At 54.6% G+C, this 11,394-nt stretch overlaps 3 protein-coding genes across 3 annotated transcripts; 2 read left to right on the forward strand and 1 right to left on the reverse strand.

Annotated features, from left to right (window-relative positions):
- Positions 1 to 4,984: 4,984 nt before the first annotated feature.
- JN550_001106 (uncharacterized protein) lies at positions 4,985 to 5,603 on the forward strand (the record flags this gene model as incomplete). Its single annotated transcript, XM_049309386.1, has 2 exons — positions 4,985 to 5,212; positions 5,274 to 5,603. 2 exons carry the CDS (start codon positions 4,985 to 4,987, stop codon positions 5,601 to 5,603), a joined length of 558 nt encoding a protein of 185 aa, XP_049177012.1.
- A 1,027-nt stretch (positions 5,604 to 6,630) lies between these two features.
- JN550_001107 (uncharacterized protein) lies at positions 6,631 to 8,420 on the forward strand (the record flags this gene model as incomplete). Its single annotated transcript, XM_049309397.1, has 3 exons — positions 6,631 to 6,819; positions 6,898 to 8,150; positions 8,204 to 8,420. 3 exons carry the CDS (start codon positions 6,631 to 6,633, stop codon positions 8,418 to 8,420), a joined length of 1,659 nt encoding a protein of 552 aa, XP_049177013.1.
- A 624-nt stretch (positions 8,421 to 9,044) lies between these two features.
- Positions 9,045 to 10,956, reverse strand: JN550_001108 (uncharacterized protein; the record flags this gene model as incomplete). The annotated part of the gene is made up of 9 exons (XM_049309408.1): positions 9,045 to 9,075; positions 9,128 to 9,233; positions 9,402 to 9,543; positions 9,609 to 9,718; positions 9,775 to 10,043; positions 10,094 to 10,304; positions 10,359 to 10,462; positions 10,520 to 10,530; positions 10,588 to 10,956. 9 exons carry the CDS (start codon positions 10,954 to 10,956, stop codon positions 9,045 to 9,047), a joined length of 1,353 nt encoding a protein of 450 aa, XP_049177014.1.
- Positions 10,957 to 11,394: the final 438 nt, after the last annotated feature.

The raw sequence follows: 11,394 nt of genomic DNA on the forward strand, positions 1-11,394 counted from the left end.
CGTGCTACGGTGCGCGACGGGGGATCCCAGTCCAGGTGGCTTTATATGACCGTGAAACATTGTCGCCTGTTTATACTTCTTCGCCTGGCGCAGGATTCACTATTTCTCCTCAACTAGCCTGTAGCCACCAACATAGCTAGAGCTTGACTGAAGCAGGGTGAGGCGGGCCATAAGATTCCGCTCCGGAGAGGAGGTATTGGCCTCGCGCTGGCCCAGAAGCAGGATTGGGCCGCCTGTACTCTCAGTAGCTGCATGAGACGCGCCTCTTGAATCAAATTTCGAACCGGATCGTGGTCTCGGAAACTCCTACCGATCGATCTTGTTCGGAAACGTTCCACCAGCTCTGCGAGGGAAAAAAAAAAAATTCTTTGCGAAAATCTTTAAGAGTGCTTTGCCTGTCTGCCTCATGCACTTCCGGACGACCCGCGAACCTTGACGTGCTGCGAACTCCCAGACAAGCCAGGCGCTGCCCAAAGGTGGCCTGGATGTCTGGCAGGCAATGGAGTGTACCTTCAGGGGACTAAACGCGTCGACTAGGTTGCGGTCTCCGGTTGAGTCGGTGGCCCGTAGGGGTGTGGTGCTATTCCGAGAAGAGGCATTTATCTGCGATGATCATGGCCTAGCGACAGCATGCGACTCAATATCACATTGGCCTTAAGGTCCCCTAGACCCAGCCAGCCAGCCAGCGGGGCCGCGCGACGGGTTGACGGGCAATGCCGACGATGCAATGGAGCCTTTACCTGCCCTGCCTGCTGGATCTGGTGATGGGTGGAGTCGAACTCGCAGGAAGGAAGTAGGGCAGCCAAGCCGCGCATCTCTGGTTCAATACACAGAACTGTCTGCAAGTGGCACTGGCCCCGTCGCGGCGTTGAGATTGTGGATTTCCGGATGCAGCTCTGTCGACATTGGTGGAAACCCCCATGTTACTATGTAGGTACTTCCGGGGCCCCATGGGAGACTTTCTTGAACCTTGAGGCTCCTGGCAACTGCATGCAAGACATCCAGCATCAGAGACATGGCAGGATATACATAGTACGTCGTCGTCCACACTACGTAGCTCTGGCAGAAAATATTCATGGCCCGACGATCGAGACACGGCCAACGCAGATGATCTGATTAGCGTGGGAATCACCACCCATGCATGTGGAAATGGGCCCGGTTGTCGGTCGTCAGCCTCTCTGTGTGGGGTCTGGGGTTGTTGAGATGACCGAACACATCATATCCCCCTTCATATACAATTGGTTGGCTGGCTGGAGCATCGACGCTTCGTACCCTTGGAGTTTTGCTCAGAACGCCGATAAGTCTGGAGCTAAAGCACAGCTCTAAGCTGATTGACTCCACGCTTCATATTGTGACCACACGTTTTACTCAATCGCAGCTACGAGCAGCCAGGCAGGTGGACAAGACGGTCATAAAGCTTCGATCCAATATACAGAGCATGAGTCGCCTTTTCTGGAGATATAGCCCTATGCTGCATAGATCCAGTGAGCCCTTCCGCGACCGCCTGAGCCAGCACCAAATATTGAATTGTGAGAACTATTTGTCACAACCAGACTGCTAGATGAAGCCTTGGTGGACCACTAGTTGGCAACACAAGATCGGCGACCATCTGCTAGTTTCCGGCATCGCAAGAGCTCAGCGGTGGTCGGAGAACGCGTCGTTCAAGACCAGCTAAGTTAGCAAACAAGCAATTTGTGACAGCAGCATCACGCAACGGTGGGCGCACCGCGAATGAGCACTAAGACGAGAGAAGGACTGTGACATCCCCACGGTCACGGCGTGTTGCTGCAAGCCACCATACATTAGTTCCAGCAAAGCGAGAAATCCAACCAACGTTCTCGCGTGACTGGGCTTAGTTAGCGACCCGGCCCTGGGCCCAAGGGATCGCCAGCTGTCCCCTGGACTTGAACCCAGCTCGAACTGTGCAAAAGCTAAGGTTCTTCCGGACACGAAACTCAACTTCAGCCGGCAGGCAAATCATCCATGCCGTCTAACCCCCAATACCCACCGAGTACCTAGATGTGTGGGGGTTTCATACTAGCTGGTTCCCAGGGTTCTGGGACTGGCTTCGGTACGGGCGTCGGCCCCCCATGCTGTTCTCCTGAGCCGGACAATCACGACATCTCCGTCGCCTTACTGTCCGCCCTACGAGAGGAGGGTAATGGTTTGCGCCATAAGAGGTCATGTGCCCTGCCAGCTCAGCGGCATGATTTGTTGAGTGCTGGCCCCAGTTGCCCAGGAGGGAGAAAAAAGCAAGCCTGCTGGAGAACGATCTGCCCCAGGGCGCCTTAGCTCGGGGCTAGAATCTGCACGTCGATGAATGCGGTATCCCAAATGACCAAGGGACTGTCACCAAGCCGTCAGAACTGGGGTGCATAGGAGAGGCGTGCACCAACCCCCGTCCATTAAATGTCGGCGGTTACATTCAGCGCCCCTTTGCCAACATGTACCCTGACATTTCTGTGCTGCTATAGGGAGTTGCATATATCACCGCCCACTCTACCGACCCGAAGCCGGCTTCACGCAGGATGGCAGATACGATGCATAGGACGCCAATAGAATAAGAAGCAGTAGCTGGTTGGCGGAACGTAAGCCGACCGAGCATTTTTTTGGGGGAAAATTGCCAGCGCCTGAGGACCAGAGAGTCACCTTACCCACGTCGATGCGGCGATTTGCTTACTCCAGATGGGCGTCCCCGGTAAGCTGGAGAACATAGAGAGTGTGGGGGCCCCGGCCACAATCTCGTGTCACGGATGCTTGTGATCCCTTCCATGCGCTCGGTGTAACAATGGGGAAGGATGCAGTGCCAGCATTTAAGACAGAGCACATGACCGAGGGCGTGGCACAGGTTGCACAAGAAACGCGGTCCGGATTGCCAACTAGCCGGCTAAATTTATGTCTGTACCTAGGTGAGTACTCGAGCTTGGTCAGCCACAGCATCATCACGGCGCACGCTTATTTGCTGGAGGACCAGTGGGGGGAGTATTTAGCCCCTAATTGCTGACATGGCTGTTGTGCTGGCTGGGTTTTCGGCAACAACACTGTTGATATTATAGCTACAGTTGAGATAGCCTTGCGTCTTATTTATTTATAGATCCAATTCATTTCTCCCCACTTGGTTATGATATTAACCATGCTGCTGTCTTGGACACGATCTGAGGGCTTTCTAATTCAAGTTAGCAGCACTGTCCATGACATGATGAGGACTTGAGAGTATCCGGCTGAAGGAAGTTGTCACAGTTATATTGAGGCCTGGGCAGGCGGAACACGGTTGTAGGGTAGGGCGGGAGTAAGTATCATAACGTGGTTCTTGTCCCAACTAATTAGAGGTCTACAAGTCTCGTCTGCAATCAGAATTGACGTTGACGTTTGGTAACCCCATCCCACACTGACAAGTTGCAACGCGGATGCGAATCCATCTCTGCTAAGACGCCAGATCAGTGTTTCAGGTCTTCTACGCATAGTTGACTAGGCAAAGAAACACATATGCATTTCCCCTTGATTCCTGTCAGCATCGAGCGTCGAGCGAGAGTGCTGGCTGCCAGAGCAATACCGAATGTGGCTATTTGTCATTGTGTCTTGTTACACAAATAGTGACCGTTGCGACTGTTCAAGCAACTCGTAATCAAATCAATGTCTGTAATTTCAGACCAGATGATTATATCACATATGGTAATCCCTCAGATCGCATTTGTACATTGGACAGATATTGTTCTTGCGACTGCCCTTCATTTTCTGGGGTACTTGATATGTTGGAGCCAAACCCACGGAACCCAATTGTGAATTCTAATAAACGCCATACTTTTTCTTGGGTGGAGTTATGGATGACCCGTTGAGTTTGAGCTCAGGGAAAGACCTGTCATTCCACGTCTGTGTACGAGAAGCGTAAGCTGGGGTTTTTGGTACGAGCCCTCCCAGGTTGCTTCCACATATCTCTAGCTGTCCACTAACCTAGAATGACAGTAACACAAACGGGAAATTATTTCCCACACCAGACTCTCCAAGTCGAAGCATCGTCGAGCGTTCACAGAAGAATCCGGATTGACTGAAGGCTTTCTATCAGCACTCGGGTCTATATTTCGACGCAGTGTCGACGCATCCCCAAGCTTATTGCAAACGTCAGTCAAAAATGTAGATCTCAGTCGAAACTTTGGAACAGAATTGATTACCACATTTCTTACAAGATCATTCATGTAGAAACTCTTTACGTTGCTGCGTGAATGTTCGTACACGATTCATGGCATCCGGTGCTGAGTCGACAGACAAGGAGGGGACTGCTCACGGCTATGCGACTTATAACGGAGATGGGCCAACGCGCCGATGTTACTATTCTTTTCATTATGTTTTTGCAGACAAAATATGCCAATGAGGTCAAGTAAATGATGACTGGTCGATACCAATTTCTCGGTATAGGTATTTGTATATTTTGACATCTCAGGATGTCCCCGTGGACCCGAGATTCTTTGTCGTGATATGCGGTCCCGTCTGTTCTCCCCCTTGACTCGACTTGGCGGGGATTCGGTTCGGAGCTAAGGCAGGCACGGGGTCCACTAGCCCAATGCGGGACAGCCCAGGTTCGGGAAGTGGAGACGGTCGCCATGTCGTCACTGGCTGTGGCCCTGCGGAAAGTCGGTGGTCCTTTGCTCGAGACCCCGAAATTTCCAATGCGCGCTGGGCCTGGGGCCGTACTGGGGTGCGCCGAGTCCAAGGTGCGGGTGCGAATTTGTGCGCTTGCTCGCCTGCCAGCCAGCCAACCTGACCGTTGCTGATCGCCTCACCCCGTCCTCGTCCTCGTCCTCTCCTCTCCGCAGATGCTGCCTTGCCTACCTATCCCACACTCGAAGACACTGTCGACCGTCTCGAACAAACCGATCCCGTTGTGCGAGCACTCGTTCCCACCGGGGGTTGCCCATGCACCCACCCTCTCGCTCTCTCTCTCTCTCTCTCCCCCCAATCCGACTCCCGCCTCGTCACATCCTGACCGATGCCTCCCGCCAAGTCGAAACCCAACCCCGACGACTCCAAGTCGGAGACGGCAAGCATCAAAGAGAAGAACGGCCATGTGGCCAAGGAAACCCACCACACGAGCGCCAAGCTCCGCCGTGTCGCCAGCTCGACCGGCTCGCAGCTGCGTGAAGCGACTGCGGTGAACGGGCACACCTCTGCAGCACCCGCCGCTGCTACCGTCACACAACACTCGACACCGCCAGGGGTACGCAAGTCCTGAACTGCATGCCCGTGTCTCAGCGTCACTGACCGTAATGTCTCTCCAGTTGAACTGGTCGTCGTTCGACCGCGACGTGCTCCACGACTACCGGCGCGAACACAACCTCGACACCCCCACGGCCTTTGAGCAGTCGTACCACCACCTCGTGCTCTCGCGGCCGGGCTCGATCGGCCTGCAATCCCCGACGATGGCACGGCGACGTGAATACAAGAGGCAGAGCAAGGAAGAGCTCGTCCAGGTGGTCAGGAAACACTTCAACGGGCTGGGTGTCCAAGAGAACGACGTCGTGGTCAACTTCCTGCACAGAGTCAAGAACCCTGGGATTACCAGGCCCAGGAGGAACAAGCTACAACCACACGCATCGCCGATGCCCTAGTGGCTACTTTTCCATTCATTTTCCTGGGATGGCAATGCATCACATGAGACATACACGATCTATAACATTTTGGGAGGATTTTGCTTTGGTTTTTTTGCTGTCGTACGGCATTATTTTTTTTTATTCCCCCCTCGGCATCTTGCTTGGGTCATATCAATGGATGGAGTTTTTGGCGCCGGCTCGATAAGGATGGGGCACAGTAATCGATACCTACGCCCCAGGGACACTGGGGAATTTTTTTTTTCCAACCTTACGAATGGACATCTTCTGCAACTGGAGCCGACATATAGCATAGTAAAAGGAAATAGTGGTATTAGTTAGTATATACCTAGGTAGTGCCAATATGAAGGGTATCCTGGCTTTGCATCCACACAGCATCTCATGTAGCTGCTTTGTCTCGTGCTCTGTCTCCAAGAATCACATTGACAAGCTTTTGGTCGGGTGGTTCAGTGGCCCCCCGATGCCGCTGTCACGGAACGCGCTTCCGCTAGACAGCACTCTAACCAGCCAAGGCCCAAGACAGACCTGCAAATTGGGTAACGGGCAGATAAAGTGGGTTCGCTGCCCACGCGCCCAGGCAACTCCAGTGTTGGGTGGGGGGATAGGTCATCTTCAGTTGATGTGATGACCGACAGTGACTTGGCTGCCTGAGAACTGAGGCCAGCATTTCGTCCCAATCTCAGAGGGCCCGAAGCTTCGCGGGTTCGCTCATTTGCATACAACGCTATCGGGCTATGTGCTGCGTGGAACGCCGGGGGCGCCCAGGGGGACCCACCCGCCGTGCCTATTACGTCGAAGCCGATTGGCGTTGGTTTAGCTGGGCCCGGCTCCAATCCAAAAAGTTTTTGGATGATTCCAGCTGCTTCACGATTATACCTCCGTAGCGAATAGGCCACTCTCGACTCTGCGCCATTCTCGCCCGCCCTGCCCAACGCCCGTCGCATGTGTTTCGCGGCCTCTGTCCCGACCCGGCCTGCCATGATACCTCGTCCAGCACAATACCCCTGAGCTGTGGTCTTCATCCAACATGAACTCCAACGTTTTGACAAAGGCCGCCATCCCGTCGCGGCTGCTCTCGCCCGCCCAGATATACCGACGCCAGCGGTTACGCGACAATCTGCAAAAGTGCGCCCCGGCCAGGACCATCGCGTATGCTGCCAAGAGGCCCAGCGTGTGCGCCGCCCAGCCAGCTTGCCAGACATCGACACACAGGAAGGTAGGTTCTCGGGGAAACTCCCTCGCGGCCCTCCCCCGGCCGGCTACCCGCGGTTGCTGATGACCCATGGTTCTCCAGGCTTTCCATGCGTCGCCCAGCTCTCTCGCAGTAAAAGACCCCTACCAGGCCCTCGGTGTAGGCAAGACGGCCACCGCCGCCGAGATCAAGAAGGCCTACTATGGCCTAGCTAAGAAATACCACCCCGATACCAACAAGGACGCCGGCGCCAAGGAAAAGTTTGGCGATATCCAGTCCGCCTATGAGATCCTGTCCGACGCAAAGAAGAGGGAGCAGTATGACTCGTTTGGTGCCGCCGGCTTCGATTCCAATGGCGATCCCCAGCAGGGTGGAGGCCACCCGTTCGGCGGCGGCGGAGGTTTTGGTGGCTTTGGCGGTTTTGGCGGCCAGGGAGGATTCGGTGCCAACATCAACCTCGACGACCTATTTTCACAGTTCACCGGCGGTATGGGCGGCAACCCCTTTGGCGGAGCTGCTGGTGGCCGGCGGGGCCGCAGCCCCTTTCAACAGGAGATACTGGTCGGAGACAATATCGAGATGCAGGCCACGATATCGTTCATGGAAGCGGCCAAGGGTACGCAAAAGACCATGACAATACACCCGAGGGTCACCTGCCACACCTGTTCCGGTAGCGGCTTGAAGACTGGAATGAAGCGGTCCGAGTGCAAGTCCTGCGGAGGTACTGGCACCCGCGTGCACTTCATGACTGGAGGTTTCCAGATGGCCTCGACCTGCGATTCCTGCAAGGGAACCGGCCAAACCACCCCGCGTGGATCCGAGTGCCACCCGTGTGCCGGGAGCGGAGTCGTGCGGGAACGAAAGTCGATCACGCTGGACATCCCCGGAGGCATCGAGGACGGAATGAGACTGAGAGTAGACGGCGAGGGTGATGCGCCTGCCACCGGGGACGGCGTCAGCCCAAATGCCAAGACGACTCGGGGAGATCTCTACGTGCTGATCCGCGTGGCTGCCGACCCCAAGTTCAAACGCGCAGGTTCGGACATCCTCTATACGGCTACCATCCCCTTGACGACGGCTATGCTGGGAGGCGAGGTGACTGTGCCTACCCTTGATGGTCAGGTTAATGTCAAGGTCAACACCGGCACCAACACAGGCGACAAGCTCACACTTGGCGGCATGGGCATGAAGAAGCTCAGTGGACGGAGGGGTGGTGCTGGAGATCTACGGGTCGAGTTCCGGGTCAACATGCCCAAGTATCTATCGCCAAACCAACGGACGATTCTGGAAATGCTGGCCGATGAGATGGGCGACAAGACGGCTAAACGTATCATGAATGTCAAGATGCCTTCTACGTAAGTTCCACCCAGCGACTCAACATGGTATTTTAACTAACCCCATTGATCAGGTCCGATCCGTCGCCGTCGCCCAAGAAGGGCGACGACCCTGCCACACATCAAAACGAGGGCTTCTTGAAGTCCATGTGGCACAATCTCACGAACCACCCGGCACATCAGAAGAAGTCCGACGAATCGAGTAGTGCCGACAAGGGTCCCGAAGGCAAAACCGAGACGAAGAAGCCAGACGACGAACCGAAGAAGGACGCGGGCTCCGGCTCCGGGTGAAGGGAAAAGGAGGGGATGGGGTAGGGTGTGATGCTGTACAGATGTACGAAAGCGAGACTGTGATTGTACCATACGGGAGACGATAGTCGGCGTGTTGTGCTTAACTCTAGAGACAAAAACCCATAGACGTCACGGGAGGGGGGAATTCTTGGTTGCATTGGGCGGCGTGTAGTTCCGAGGGAAAGCCGGACAGAGGAATTATACTCTCTCCCCCCAAACTGACCCGCGAACGGCATGGGGGAGAAAGGACTGAGTCCCTCTCGGGCACAAGCCATGAGTGCTTGTTTGGTTTGTTTGACACTTGCCTCCCAAAGGAAATCAATTTTGTATTATAGATAAACTTAGCAGCGACATCTCCGCCCACTGCCACTCTCCTCAGTCACTAGATGATCGGATACAATGGACACTGTAATACCAACTACTGACAGGCTTTCGGCACACTTCGCAGCATGATAGAGAGGTGGTTGCTAGACAACTTGTAACTTTTCCCATTTTTTCTACCAGTTTTATCCCTATCTAGTTTCGTTCATATCGCGTACTCGACTCTCTGTCACTGTGTTGTCAAGCTACAGGCCTCGACGGTGTTGCTGGAAAAGAGCTTGTGCCCATTGTTGAGCCTCTCTCTTATGTAATGATCTTCTCAATGCATTCGATTCTGGGCACCCAGTCAGTGTATGAGCCTAAGGACAACGGTCAGGATAACTTACCCGTGCTTCTCCTTCAGCTCCTTCATCAAGGGTGTGTTGAGGCTGGGGTGCATTGGGGCGAGGACACCCTTCTCTGAGATGGTGCCATCAAGGACTTGCTTAACAGCTGTAACACATGCTACGTTAGTATGTCTATTTAATAGGAGAATGCTGGATCCGGGGCTTTGTACGACAGTTGGGAGGTGAAGAAAGATGTGTCTGAACAGGATCTCAAGTGAAGCCATTCCAACCGTAGAGGATCGCCATAAAGTTGAGAAGAAAAGGAAAAGCTTACCGATAGCGCAGGGAATGCCGACCAGCTTTGCCATTGCCGAGTAACCGCCAGATCCAATGGGGGCACCATATTCGCAAAGGGTAGAGGTGATGATGTCCTTGCTGCCGTCCTTGTTCTCGATATCAAACTTGTGTTGGAGGAACTTGTTGCCAGATGTTAGACTTGGGCGTTCATAGAAAAATTCGGCGACTCGGAAATGTTACATACCACGAAGTCACGCTCACCCTCCTCATACGCCATCTTCTGCTCAAGGGTAGCACAAAGTGTGTCCAGGGGGTTTCCTCTCGGCGTAATCTTGGCATCCGAAAGGATTCCGACTGTGATGGGTTGTCAGAATCACCAGTGTAGTCATTGCCAGGGTTCAGTTACTTACGCCACCTCAGACCAGCAACCAATTGGCCTTTCTCTTCGGCATCCTTGAAAGATGTCTTGGACGAGATCGCCTGCACCAAGTCATCGTCGCTGGATGAACTGGCACCAAGCAGCTGCTTAGTAGCTTCCTTCCAGGCAATTGGCTCTTTCAAGAAGCTCTGCTCCTCCTCACGGAGGAAGCCGAGGTCAACGAGGACTTTAACGAACTCCGGGAAGCCGGCGTAACGGAAAGTGCCACGCATAATGGTGTGCGCCTCGGGGATGTTGTATCTAAACAGCGTTAGACATTTGTGATTAATCGAATGGGTCCGTTTTCATACCTTTCGCGATAGCCAGTACTGTCACGGTTTCCGTAGGCAACGAAGTTATAGCCGAGGAAGCCAGTGTGGTACGGCTTGGCTGTCGCCATAAGCTCGACACCCTTGACGTGCAGGTCCTTGCCGTCCAACACGTACTTGGCGTCGTTCTTCAGCGCCAACAGAACTCCACGGCTGCTCCAGCTGAACTTGTACCCTAGAGGGTTATCGGAGTCTGGTTTTGAATGTTAGCTTCGGCGACCTGACTCCATCATCATGGTATTCGTACTCTCTGGGGCGGGCAAACCGCCACAAAAGCTCCTGAAGGCACGGACGGAGCCTCCTGCCTTGTGGACACGGTCGATGAGGTCGACAGCGTAGAGATGGTCGATACTTGAGAACAGTGTAAGTCAGGCAGAACGAATGGAGCATGATAATTCAGGGGCTTACCCAGGGTCGAGCTGCGAGTAGAATGGTCAGCCAAAGAAGTCGCGGCGCTCGGTGTGTATTCAACTTACTCCGATCTCGTTCATGACAGTGATACCTGCAGCCTTGGCCTCCTCATGCAGTTCCTGCAGCGCGGGCGAGACGTAGGATGTAGTGACTACATGCTTCTTGGCCTTGATAGCTGCCTTGACCACAATGGCATGGTATGTGTAGGGGATCAACGAGATGGTGACATCGTGTTGAGCCACGGCAGCTTCCAGAGCCGAGGTATCGTTGACGTCGAGGCTGACGGCCTTGGTGTTGGAAAAGCCACCAGCAAGGCTCTGGGCGGCGGCCAGCGTACGGCAGGCAACAGTAACGTGCACACCGGCGTCAGCGAGGACCTTGACGGTAGGGGCGGCGACAAAGCCGGAGCCGAGGAGGAGGGCAGATTGCGGCATCGTTGCAGAGTACGTTGGCTGGGGGAACAGTGCAACGCGTAGGGTGTGCTGAACTCGAGAACGATGGGAAATTCCAGGTGGATGTGAAGTCAATTGAGATTTTCCCACGCTATGGTGTAATTGGTATCCCGAGCTGCAGAGAGCAGCACCTTACGTAGGGTAGTGGAAAAGAAGTTGTTGCGAGATCGGCTGCAGCGCGGGGTGACGGGGTGACGTGGTGGGGTAGCTACGAGCGCGCGAAAGCCGTGCCAGATCCCCGGCAGCTGACAGCCAGCTCCTGTTTGGTAGCCAATTGACATCAGACCCGGCCGGTTTTCGGGGACGCAGCCGGCGCCCCAGTGTGCTCCGTCAGGCGGCGCTCCGTCTCGCTGGTCCTAAGCCCCGGGCCGCCCGGACGGTGTGTGCCAGACTGCCGCATATTTAATCGCGTCAAACTCT

The sequence above is a fragment of the Neoarthrinium moseri genome (genome assembly GCF_022829205.1).
Source record: "Neoarthrinium moseri strain CBS 164.80 chromosome Unknown scaffold2_Wmoseri_CBS_16480, whole genome shotgun sequence".
NCBI classification, from domain to species: domain Eukaryota; kingdom Fungi; phylum Ascomycota; class Sordariomycetes; order Amphisphaeriales; family Apiosporaceae; genus Neoarthrinium; species Neoarthrinium moseri.